This window comes from Patiria miniata, unplaced genomic scaffold (assembly GCF_015706575.1).
Source record: "Patiria miniata isolate m_02_andy unplaced genomic scaffold, ASM1570657v1 HiC_scaffold_26, whole genome shotgun sequence".
Classification (NCBI taxonomy): domain Eukaryota; kingdom Metazoa; phylum Echinodermata; class Asteroidea; order Valvatida; family Asterinidae; genus Patiria; species Patiria miniata.
In genome coordinates, this window is record NW_024037065.1 from 4,058,127 (window position 1) to 4,071,241 (window position 13,115).

At 39.5% G+C, this 13,115-nt stretch overlaps 1 protein-coding gene across 1 annotated transcript; it reads left to right on the forward strand.

Moving 5' to 3' along the window:
- The first annotated feature begins 6,320 nt into the window (after window positions 1-6,320).
- On the forward strand, window positions 6,321-12,262 carry LOC119733851. Its single transcript, XM_038207218.1, has 8 exons — window positions 6,321-6,459; window positions 7,294-7,419; window positions 7,717-7,891; window positions 8,305-8,395; window positions 9,038-9,376; window positions 10,276-10,441; window positions 10,937-11,055; window positions 11,887-12,262. The coding sequence occupies exons 1-8, from the start codon at window positions 6,321-6,323 to the stop codon at window positions 12,196-12,198; spliced, it is 1,467 nt and encodes a 488-aa protein (XP_038063146.1). The 3' UTR covers window positions 12,199-12,262.
- The last annotated feature ends 853 nt before the right edge of the window (window positions 12,263-13,115 follow it).

The window sequence follows — 13,115 nt, forward strand, 5'->3', positions numbered from 1 at the left end:
TGCAACAACTGTGAGCAGTTGACTTTGAAAGCCCAAACCGATCAGCCATGCTGCGAAACGATTCCAGGTTTCCTAAAAAGGGGATATACAAAACGAGGGTACACATTTAGAAGTAAGTAAGGAACAGATATTTAAAATGATTGACTAAGTGTTTGCATTTTGTTATAAAGACACGTTTGTTGATCAGTTTAATTTTGTGTTGTTTGAAGTATTATTAAATGTTTTATTTGTTTGTTAATAGGTATTGTAAAAGTAGATTACACATGGAAAAATGTAAGTAGATGGAAGGTTGGTTCACTGAAACAATAGACTTAATTGTTTACTTTGAGAAGCAAATGAAAAAAAAAATTAATATATGTATTTATTTCTTGAAGGTGTGTCACCGTCAATGAAACAAAAAAAGACACTGACAATATTTTATCTGCTTCATATTTCTGCCATTTATTGGCCATCTTCATATACCCCCTCCCTCACGTGCAGGTCAACTGGGTCCCCAACCAACTCGGTCCCATGTATGCAGACTGATCAGCAATTAGTGCCAGATCAAATATATTCCTCGGTCCCAAGGAACTTGGCCCCTGCGGAAGTATTTTTAACACAAACAAAGGCTGAATAATTTTAAGATCTCTTGCATATTGATGACCTGTCCTGTCCCTCAGTGACTTGCTGGAGTGTTTTTCCCCCTAAATTTTGCTCTTGACTCAAAACCCACACACACACACACCCACATCCCTGTATTTGCCTGCAATCAGGGACCCCCTATTTTCCCTCTGTCATTTGTTCTAACTTTCAAGAAAGACCGCTCATATGTTTTGTAGGCCTACATGAATCCAAATTGGGAACCCCTCGGGAATTGAAATTGTCCTCTGTTGTTCAACGTCCCCTATATTAAATACACAATCTCTTTGTTTTGTGTTTTCCCACAGCTTGAGCTTACAACTATAATGACTGATTGGTTTTAACTATGGGGGGGGGGGTAGTCACAATGAAAATATTTCTACTACAATATGACTAACTGAACACAATTTGGGAAAGCCTAAGCAGTGAGTTCATACCGCAATGTCAGGGTTTTTTGTGGTTGTCATTTTATATGCATCTCGCTCTCGGGATAGGTGGATATGCATGGTAGGCCTACTGCCACCACAGATAATCTTCACTTAAAAAAAAATCAGGGCTAAACAGCTAATAATAGTTAGGCCTATAACTAGCCCCATAAATGTGGCCTATTTACTGGACTGCCTCCGTAAACATAGGCCACACAGCCACATGTACAAAAACGTGTCGACTTTGCCAAATTTTGATTTTCCCATTAAGGCTTAGTTTGTAGGGTTTTTTTTGCTTTAGAAGCATACTCACCCTCTTTATAGGCTAATCAGAAAGTGCTGTCTTTTTCAGATGTATATTTTTCGTGAAATTTCCAGAATCATTTTTACACGTTTTCGTATCAAAATTTCAACATGAAATTTCACAAACAATATACATCTGAAAAAGGCAGCACTTTCTGATTAGTCTATTAAGAGGGTGAGTATGCTTCTAAAGCAAAAAAAAATCAAACTAAGCCTAAATGTGAAAATCAAAATTTGGCAAAGTGCGACACGTTTTTGTACATGTGGCTGTGTGGCCTATGTTTACGGAGGCTGTCCAGTAAATAGGCCACATTTATGGAGCTAGCCTATAACAAAAGAGTAATACCTAGCTAGGACTTGTGTTAAAATTAAATCGGATTTTTTAAATTACTTACAAAAATACCACAGGAAAACCAATGCCGACTTTGTAATATCTGTATGTGGATTTCCGGGGATTTGTCTTGGCCTCAACTCTGGACAAGGTCCAAGTTGCTGAATGAGGAGCTCAAATGTAGTTTTTCAAGCCGAAAGTGACTCTTGAAGTCCGTTAGTTCGTACTGCGGGACGGTGTACTCGACGTAATCCTCAACTTTTGGGACGTAGTCCCTACGATTTGTCAATAAATTTACAGCTACCTGGTCGTTTTGACATACTTGTCGATAATTTAGAGCAAATTCGTTTATTCTCTCATCAATTGATCGCACTGCAATGATGCAAGTAATGAATTTTGATCGATGCCTCTCCATTTTCCTGATGAGCAGACGACATGTTTACATTTCACACTCTTTCATGTCTTAAAAGTTCCCGCCAAACAACCTTTGACCTATTATTTTCCCAGCATGCTTAGGTAAAAAACACCGCGGCGTTCGATTAGTCTCGTTTCGTGGCTTCCCCCGGGTGTTACCTCCGGGTAAACACGGGAAGCTAATCGAACGCACCCATAAATGGAAAGCGCGCACGCACTGGCCGCCATGCCGTGCACAGTAGGCATACATGTACATGTACGTGCTGTAGTTATGTATGTATGTGTGTACACGTACGTACGCACACGGCGCCATATTTGCACACAGACTCGGGCATCGATCGATGAGTTTGAGGTTAGATTTTTTTTCCGTTGTCTCTTTATTAACATGCAAACCTCAAATACAATGAAACTCATAGTCCCCTATAGTTGATACATACACGATATAGTAACGCTCAAGTCAAGGCGTTGTTGTAGCTTTTCGCGACATTTAGGCCATAGCCCTTACCATTTTTTACCAACTTAAGCCAGGCCTAACATTAGCTTAAACGTTAGCAAGGTTAGGCATGCTCAGGCTTAGCTTGAGTAACTCGCTGTGCAATCGTCCAGACACCGATTTCGTGTCTGAGTTTGCTGGGTCTTTTCCCTCTACAGGAGTCTATCCCAATAACACTCACCTAAAAACATGCAACAGACATTCACTGAACATAAAACCCACCTCAAAAAAGGAAGAATATGGAACACTAGGAACTAGGCTAAGTAGTAAGTCAAGGGGGCCTATTATTTTTATTAAAGTAATATTTTTAATGTTCTCCCAACCGTATCCAAATGCTATAAAAGGTTATTTGTAGGGTAGTTTCTCGGACTAAGTCCGAAGCAGCCCAGCATGATTGCCATATGTAGACATTTGGTTTTAGGCCTAGGCCGGCCTAGGCCCGAACATTTTGTATCAATGACGTTTGCCTTCTAATCTTTATGGGCATAAAGACGGAATAAATGCAATGTGAAACGTACTAGAGTGAGGATGAATACAAAAGAAACAACTAAAAAGCTCATATTTATAAACCTTAATACTTCAAAGTTCATAATTTTGTCTTTTATTTTGTCAATTTCTTTGCCAGTTGTACAGGTTGAGGAAGTTGGCCACGTGCATGACATGAGATTTCCCAGCCCATGACCTAGCTAATATTAAGGCCTAACATTGACAATATGGGGTACATTTGCTTTAAATGCCATATCATCATTCCAGGTCCTGTTTCAAAATTGATCAGCCATTTACACATGGCACATGCTCTTTTTGACATGAACAATTTGCAGTTAGTTTGTGGTCAAGGGGAATGCCCATCAGCCTTCAGTACATTCAATTCTTTTAGGAAGCATGTTACAAAACAGCATGGTCAAACTGAAACTGAGAATTTACTTGAAGATTTACGTGATCATTTTGAAGACTGTGAGGATGATTTAAGTGATAGTGATGGACTTGTTGGTAATATGGAAGTTGAAGAGATCAGGAGAGATACGTTTTGTACAAAAAAAACAAGCAGCTGCATGTATTGGCTCACTTCTGTCCGACACTAACATGACTCATGCAACACTTAGTAGAGTGGTATCAGCGACTGTAAGTTTGACTGGTGAAATAATCAATGATTTGAAGAGTAAAGTTGAAGGTTCATGTAAAGACATGGGAGTTGTACCAGACAACGTAGTGTACAGGAACTTATTGTCAGAGTTTGACAAAAACAAGTCACTGTTTGAAGGCCTCCACACAAGATACAAGCAAGAAAAAAATTTCTTAAGGAACATCTTAGTGTAGTTGAGCCTCAGAAAATTTTCCTTGGCTTTCGTTATGATGTTCAGACTGGAGAAAAGGGTCAGTCTAAGCAAGTACTTGTACCAGAGACATTCCAATATGTCTCCCTTTTGTCAATCATTGGTATGGTTCTAGGAGATGCTTATGCAAGCCATGAAATTGAATCTGGACATGTAAGCAGTGATGATGTCTTGCGAGATTTCTGTGATGGCCGTCAGTGTAGAACTCATCCTTTGTACTCTTCCTGCCAAGAGGCACTTCAGATTTGTCTTTACTTTGATGAATTTGAAGTTGTAAATCCTTTGGGTTCTAAGAGAGGTATTCACAAAATTGGAGCATTCTATTGCACCTTCAAAAACTTGAAACCAAGAGTGAACTCTTCATTGGACAACATCCACTTGCTGGCCTTTTGTAACTGTCTGGATCTGAAGAAGTATGGCTTTAACTCTGTTTTAGCTCCATTTGTGGCTGAACTTAAGAAACTGGAATCTGACGAAGGTGCCAAAATCTCTCTTCCAGACAAAACTGTGAGGTTTGTCCGTGGCACATTAGTACAAGTTTGTGGAGACAATCTTGGGCTCAATGGTTTGCTGGGCTTTGTTGAAAGCTTTGGTGCCAATAAACCATGCGGGATTTGTCTGGGTCATAGAGAAACATTTCAAACACAGTTTCTTGGCGAGGAATTTCCACGCAGAGACAGAAACAGTCACAGTGATCATGTTGATGACTCACTTCACAACACTGCAGCAACATCACTTTCGGGTGTCAAGAGAGACAGCAACTTGAACACCCTTCGTTATTATCATGTAACGATGAATATAACCCCAGATATTATGCATGACCTGCTAGAAGGGGTAGTGCCAATGGAAGTTAAATTAGTCCTTGAGAAGTTTATCTATGAAGATAACTTTTTCACACTGGATATGTTTAGTTCACGACTATCAAGCCACAGTTATGGAAACTGTGACAAAAAGAATAAGCCATCACTAATCATTGAATCCACTCTAAAAGGCAAAGACAATTCATTGAAGCAAACAGCGAGTCAAATGTGGTGCCTCCTGCGAGTTTTGCCTCTTCTGATTGGATCGTTCATTCCAGTGGGCAATTTGCACTGGGCATTGCTTCTGAAACTACGAACAATTGTGGATATAGTTTTTGCAGATGGAGTCACAGAAGCCTTGAGTCAGTATTTGAAATATCTTATTCAAGATCACCATGCATTATTTCAGCAATTGTTTACAACTGTCAGATTGCTTCCAAAGCACCACTTTATGGTGCACTATCCGATGTCCATGATTGAGCTTGGACCACTGATCAATTTGTGGTCTATGCGATTTGAGGCAAAGCATAATTTGACAAAGAAGTTGGCAAGTGTCGTAAATTGCTTCAAGGACATTTGCTCAACTGCAGCTTCGAGGCATCAAATAAGCCACTGCTGCAAGTGGTCTCAGCATAGTCAGAAACCTCTTGAGTTTCAGGCTGATGAAACTGTCAATTGTTCTGTAATTGATGTAGAAAACTTCAACGATCTTCTGAAACAGGTCCCAGGACTCCTTCCCCATGATGAGGTTTATGTAACACAAAAGCTAACATACTGGGGCACTGAGTACAGAACTGGCACAATGGTAGTGATTGGCATGGTAGATGAAATGCCAAGGTTTGGTCAGATATCACATGTCATCATTGTGGGGAAAATTGTTGTCATGACAGGGAATGTGTGGCTAGTAGAGAATTTCGAAGAACACATTCACTCCTATGTTGTTAGGGAATCAAATGAAATATTCTTTCTTCAACCACATTTGCTTAAAAATTTCCGTCCCCTACATGTGAACAAATATGAAACTACAAATGTTGTGACACCTAGAAATTACATCTTCTGAAATGGTTGTTTCTTGGTGCAATAACCCTTAGCCAGTCCTTGACACTGCCGAATATTAATTTAAACCATTTTAAATCCTCATTTACAGCCAAACAATGCCAGTTCCTGATGACGTACATGCAGATGATGAGTGGTTTACCGTATTTGTTGATGACCCATTACACTTCTTAATTGTTCTAATTGGGGCATACAAGTTTGACATAATAACACAAGACTACCTGAAAGAAATGTTGATGTACTTTTTGAGCCAGTTGCTGAATCAGTCACACTAAATGCTATCATGGGTAAAAGAGTATACGTGACATACGTCCAAGAGAATGGACATGAGAAGAAAAAAATGCTGAAGCTTGATGTAAGCAATTTCAATACCATGTGCCAGCAAATAAAACACAAATTCTCCTTGTCGAGTCTAGAAAAGCATGCTTTCAAAGGCAAATTGGAAGAGCATGGGCCATATGTTGAACTAGATGATATGGATGATGATATCATTGATGATGTCATTGAAGTCAAATTCCAAAAACTTGAAATGCCAACTGATTCACAATGGCCCCTAAGTCAGTCCCCACCACTACTGGAGGGCTTATCACCTGGGTCTTCCAAGTCAGGGTCATCAGCTACTCTTGCAAGTACAGTCTTGTACACGGAGGGGGTGCCATACTTATCCAGAAGCTCATCTTCAATTGTAAGTGCATGATGTATAATTTTTTGCAAAAACATGAAGTATTTTTAAGGTTCTTCACTCAAAATGCAAGGAAAACAGTTTTAACCCTAAGTCCTCAATCCTTGGACAGGTGGAGGATTGATGAGGACTGTCAGTGTTAATGAAAAGGACAGTTAGCGTGCTGTCCTGCGTGGACATGTCAGTATTTGCACAATAACCTAAAAGCAACCAAGGCAACTATGATGGTTGTGTTGCAGTGGGCCTAAACGTTTTGTTTTCAAGTGTCTGAATGTGGGCATGTGCAATATGTCGAAAAGGATATACACTGTATGAGAAAGGGGGAACACTGCTATACATGATACATTTTCACTACATTATTTCTCTATCGCAGGAAAGCTCGCCTACTTCACAGCCAGGATATCGTGAGTTTCCAGATTCACAAAAATGCCAAGAAGTTGCCACAAGTTTCAAGACCAGAGAAAGTCCAACTGATGAGGTGAAGACATTTTGAAACTGCCAGTCAGATGAAAAAAAATGCAGTTGAGGCCCCAGTTCCCATCAATCTCATATAATATTAGATTCATTATTATTTTCAATTTTAATATCACAAATAAAATTTGTGCTACTCATCAAGCTATCCTCTAGTGTACAGGGCTATGAGTTGCCTCCATCCAAATTGCTTGTAAAAATTGTCTTGTGTATCCTCATAATATGCACTTGGATGTGTTGAACCTCACAGTGGGATGTAGTCCGATCCACTAGCCCACGAATTTATTTTATGAGAGGGTTTGTAAATATTGTTTCTTGACTTTAATGGTGATTTCCTTTGCAATTTCACTTCAGGATCTTTTGCAGATGCCTTCAGATACACCAGATACAGCCATTTCAGCCACCGTGCAGGACAGTTTTGCCAGCCCCGATGGACCATCTACTTCACAGGATGCAGTGTCCAAGAGCTGTGTCTCATCAGGATCAGCAAAGGTGAGAGGTAGTCAGAAGTGGAAGAAAACTTAATGTTGCCAGCAATTAAAGCAACCAAAGTGGCTTTCATGATCCAGCCAGAGTTGTTTTTGAGTCTATCAAAAGTCCTTTCACTGACCCAGTCATGAGTAACAGGGTGAACAATGACAAAAGAATGCTTTTGTTAGTCATTTGAATATACATTTGTATTGTGACTTAGATTAAGACTGAATTAACATGTGATTGACTTGCAGTGCCTTGTGATGGTCTCGAATACAACCCGCCTAGATCCAGTTTGGATTTTCAATTGAATTATAGTACATTTTTGTTGTGTTCAGTCACAGATTGTTTTCGACGCTCGTAAGATTTTGATGGAGCACCCAAAAGGACCTACCATTATAAAGGAGTACCACAAGAACAGATACATATGCCCAGGTTCAAGGATGACTCTTGTCAGCGTGCTTGTTGCACATCTTATTGCAAAATGTGGAAGGTATGTTTCTTTTTGTTACCAAGCCAAAATTGTTTAATACTTAAACTAATCACCCAAAATGAGACTATTTCTGAGAAGTGTTTGATCATAACTTTCAAAATGCACAGCCCTCATCAATACGAAGGGACAACTCTGGTCAAACTGACACACCCAGGTCAGTTTTTCTTGTGGATCAAACAAAAGCTATTGTAAAACTACCCACCTAGCTGCAACAGTGGTACATGTACAATTAGGCTAAAGAGCATTGAAATGGCTAAGAGTAGTAGGTAGGCTAGCTACTTGTAAATCTAATTGCTACCGTACTTCATAAACTGCTATTTCACATTGTTCCCACATTGCCGAAAATTAATAAATTGTTTAAAGTGAGGATTTTCAACCAAATCTTTCATTTTTATCTGTTCAACTTTAATCAGTTATCCAACCATTGAAGAGAAGCATGCACTTGGAAGATCAGTAATCACCCTGTTTCCAAATCTCTCGGATTCGAGTGGAAAAACAGGATACGTAAGTGTTCAAGATCATCCCAAGTTTTCTCAACTTCTCAACAAAGAAACGATATCTTTAATTAGAAGGATATAACTTTTTCTGCCTTTATAGTCCAGGTATTTCCTACATTTTTTTTAGGTGGTCAGTGTTGTAATGAGTCACTTGTTTTTGTGACTCTAGTCGATTCAAATCATTTGACTGAATCAAGTCATTACAACTCTGAAGTTCGTTACCGGCTATTTCTCTTTTACACAACCAATATAACAAGTGGATTCTTTATTTTATTCAACGTTGGTCTGGGATAACTTTTGGAATAACTGCAAATACTAATTACCTACAACAGGTTGCCTGTGTGCCTTTTTTCATAAAAAAGTGCCTACTTTCATTAAAAAAATGTTTTCAGGTTTTCAGTAATAATTTATAATGTGCAGATGAGTATATTTTTTATAGTATATGTTTCATATAAATGTCCCCTATTTTTTTTTTATTATTATTCAGTTCTAAAAGGCATTCAACAATTCTCAGTTTTACCGGTCTCTTATTGCAATTTGAAAATGGCCTCAATGAAAATCACCTGAATAAAAATAACTGTTTTAAATTTGTGGCAGCTAGACTGTTATACTTATTATGAATTACCTTATTTAAATATCCTCTCTACAGGAGCATTTCTTCTGCTCAGCAGGAGGACAGAGTGGCTACATACAAGACAAGCTGAAGAACATGCGGCGCAGTCTACCTCAATCAGCCAAGCTGAGGATGAAGAAAGACACTCCAAAGCCTTGCCCTAAAGAGGACTTGCCTTGCAAATTGCTACCAGAGTCGGAAGCAGAAGAACTGGAGTCCTTTTGCCGAAATGCCCTTGGTGACCGAAACAAAACGGCCGTCACTAAAGCTATGGCCCAGTCTGCACCAAATAGGAGGGCATGGATTAATGCAGAGGAACCCTTTCTGTCTGTAATCCTCCAGAAGTACCCTCGCTTCATGGACATGCCAGAATTGGTAAGTTGTATGTTTTCTGTCATTAGTAATCAGTGTTGTAGTCGAGACCAACACCAGACCGACACGAGCTAGACCAACGAGATCACCACAAGATCAACACTCTCAATTCAAGTCAAAAACTGTTCAAATGTACTGCAACAGAGGCATTTCTTTGTCATTGCTGTGCCTGTTACTTGTGAGTGGTCTAGTGGCTGGTCTTGTGATGGTGTCGACTACAACACTGTCAGTAATTGTGCTGGTGCCTGCAATTGAAGGGCTACTTTGAAGATCATTTACTTTTTTTTTTACATTGAGAAACATTGAGGAAGACATTTTCAGATGTTAAGATATATTAAGATGTTTCACATGTTAAGAATATTTGCGTCGGGGATGTAAATTTAATAGGAAAAGCTGTTTTGTCCTTCACCAACGTGTTGTATGAAGCACTGTATACTCAGTGCTTTCCAAGAGCCTGTGAGAGCAGCGGATACCGCAATTAATTTACATCCCCGACACAAATATTCCATCTTAACATTGATTGCGGTATCCGCTGCTATATTGGATTTGAATCAGCCAGCCGGCCCCGGAAGCTCGGTGGTCGAGTGGTTAAGACGTCTGCACTAGTAAGCAGGAGGTCGTGGGTTTGAGTCCCGCCCGAGTAAGCCTGTGAATTTTTTTCTCACAGGCTCTAGGAAAGCACTGAGTATACAGTGCTTCATACAACACGTTGGTGAAGGACAAAACAGCTTTTCCTATTACATTTTCAGATGTTTATAAAACCAAATTTTGATCCTTGGTGTTTGTAACAATCACCATCAAAGGCATCACAAACTTTCAGCAGCTAGTCACAAAATTATAGTTTCCAGGTTTTTCTTGCTGTATCTATTGGTAACCTTTCTTCACTGAATATTTATGTCTAGATTGATCAGGATTTCAAAGCCATCTTCAGTGATCCTGCTGATAACCTTTTGCAAAAGTGGGCCAATCACGCGCAGATGCTGCTGACATATGCCTCAACCTGTAAGCAGGAGAGAGTGGTTAAAGTGCACCAGGACTTCAGGGCACAAACTTCAAGGAAAACCGAAGGTAATGATTTATTTATATAATATGATCTCTTTAGGTGAAACTCTAATAAGTCACTACTGTTCTCTTAACTCAAAGCATTAGTTTTCCCTTTATACTAGACAAATGTACATTGAAAGGTCTGTTTACAGGTCAATCAAAACTTTCCATAACTTAAAATTGATTTTAATTCACTTGGACCTATGATTTAACAGGATTGCATTAGGATGAAAAGATCCTTGTGTCTGTTGGGATGTGGGGATCATGTGCGTTACAAATTATTTTTTTTGCAGCAATTACACACACACTTTCAACAAACAGCTGCCACTAGCCCTTTTCATACCAAATTGATAGGTTCCATTTATCATTTTCACAACAACCTACTTGAAATCTAAACTTTGAATCACGGCACATTAAATTACCTTCAGAAGCAAAGGGAGCAAAAAAAAACCAATCAAAATACACTATGGTTGCATTTGGTCTCGCAATGTTTTGTCATTGTTTGATTTCTTTTTATAGAGCTGACAGCACTGTATGGCTTCTTGGTCTTGCTGCGCCTGTTGCCATCTTACAATACCAAGGCCAAGGGTCGTGTTTCCTGTGAAGATGTTGACAGGCTCTTGGTGAAATTTTTTGAGGTATGTTCATCATGGTATTCGCATACGATATACCGCCTGGGTTTCTAGAACTGTACTGTAGATGCTGTATCTTATCACCTTTATGCCTGTATGCCAAGTGTTGACCATCGACGTACATTGTTCTGCACAACTGCCCATTATAATGAGCTCCCTCAACATTCCATCTCTCCTTGGTTATGACACACTCAATTTCGAGTTGAACCTTTTGGATGGGGGAAACAAGCTGTGGTCATTGCATCTCTGATCAAAATTGTGCTTTCAATTCTCAAGAATTCTTGAGAGAAAAAACAACTGGAACAAAAATCACCAAGGTTTAGTTTAAGGTTTGCGGGTACACCATGTGACCAGATATCTCTTTTATGGATGTGGTGGTTCTGAAAAGAACCGGTGAGTGTTAACTCGACGTTTCGGCCAGGATGCTCTGGCCGTCCTCAGGAGAGGCCTCTCCTGAGGACGGCCAGAGCATCCTGGCCGAAACGTTGAGTGTTAAGAACCACCACATCCAAAAGCCCAAAGAGAACCACCACATCCATAAAAGAGATATCTGATCACATGGTGTACCCGCAAACCTTAAACTTACTGCTACTTCCACCATGCATAGCTTCAAATCTTACTTAAAAATCACCATGCTTGTTTGGGCCATGGTCAGCAGTTATTTTTACTTCTTGCAGTTGCACATGCACCGACAGGCAGCAAGTACATGTACATGTACATAGATCACTAGGTGACCAAGTGATGAAATTTGTACGTAACATTTTTCATGGCATAGAAAGTGTCCAAAATGCTGTTTGAATAGGCTGTTTAATTGTACACTTGCTCTGATTATCTCAGGTGAATGTGCCTTTGGAAGAGACTCTGCATGATAAGACGACCAAGCAACCCACCCTGGTAGTCCTCGGCACCAAATCTTCGATGGAACAGATTCTGCTGAAGATAGAAGAGTTCGGGTTCCACCTCCCATCAACCAACATCACAGCAGCAGTCGACCTACTGTTCAAAAGCCACTATATCTTCAATCTTGAATACTCACCTCAACTCTTCAACTTCTTTCTGTACTTACAGACACAAATCTATGGTCTTGAGTACACAGGCAAGTTACCTCCGAGGGTGACAGAAATTGCCATGGCACTGAAAGCACTTTAGATGCAAAGCCATGCCTCCATGCCATGTTATTGCCACTATGTTAGACCCTTTTGAGTAGAGTCCAGTAATTAAAAGTGAAATGTTTGTGATTTTAGACAAATATGTAAATCTCAATCTGGCTATCAATTAAGAAATTTTCAAATCAATTTTGGTGAGCAAAGAAACTTTGACTACACATTTGTTCAAACCCAAGACTTGGATTTCCACAGTAGGTGCAGAAATATACGAAAATCAAGTCTGGTCCAATCAAAGTTTCCTGGCTCACCCTAATGTTTGTTAAATAAGCCAATGAACAAAAACACCGAGCCGAGGATATATGACACACTGCAGGTAGGCTGCATTTCAGTTCAGTGGAGTGCTTAATTAGTTTTACAGTTGTTTTGGATGCAAATCATATGCAAATAACGCTCATGCCTAGGCTTGTGTTTGCATACGTGAAAGCTCATGAGCTTGTGAAGACCCCATTTGAAAGAAAAGGTTTTTTCTTTCCATGAAGTTTAAAAAATCTAATGTTTTATGAAACAAAATTGTTAAGTCAAATTGTGAAATCTAAGTATGCTGGGCAGCATTAGTGACTTTCATGTTATGACGATTGTTTAACCTTTCTGCTGTTCTAAATTCTGCAGAGCAAAATGATTGGACTGAACGAGTAAAAAAAGCCCATTAATCATGCAGTATCGAAGGTTTGTGTTAAATCAAAGTAAGTTTTTAAGTCCAATTTCCCCACTTTAGTAAACCATGTGAATGCAAATCGCATTCTTTTAGTTACTGTGATGACGACTGCTTATCCTTTCTGCTTTTCTAAATTCTGGACAGAGAGAGCAAAATGCCTTAACTGAAACGAGTCGGTCTCTTCCGCTACAAGCGTTTGATATTTGGTAACAACGCTGCCTCTGAGATATTCCAGTCAGCTGTGG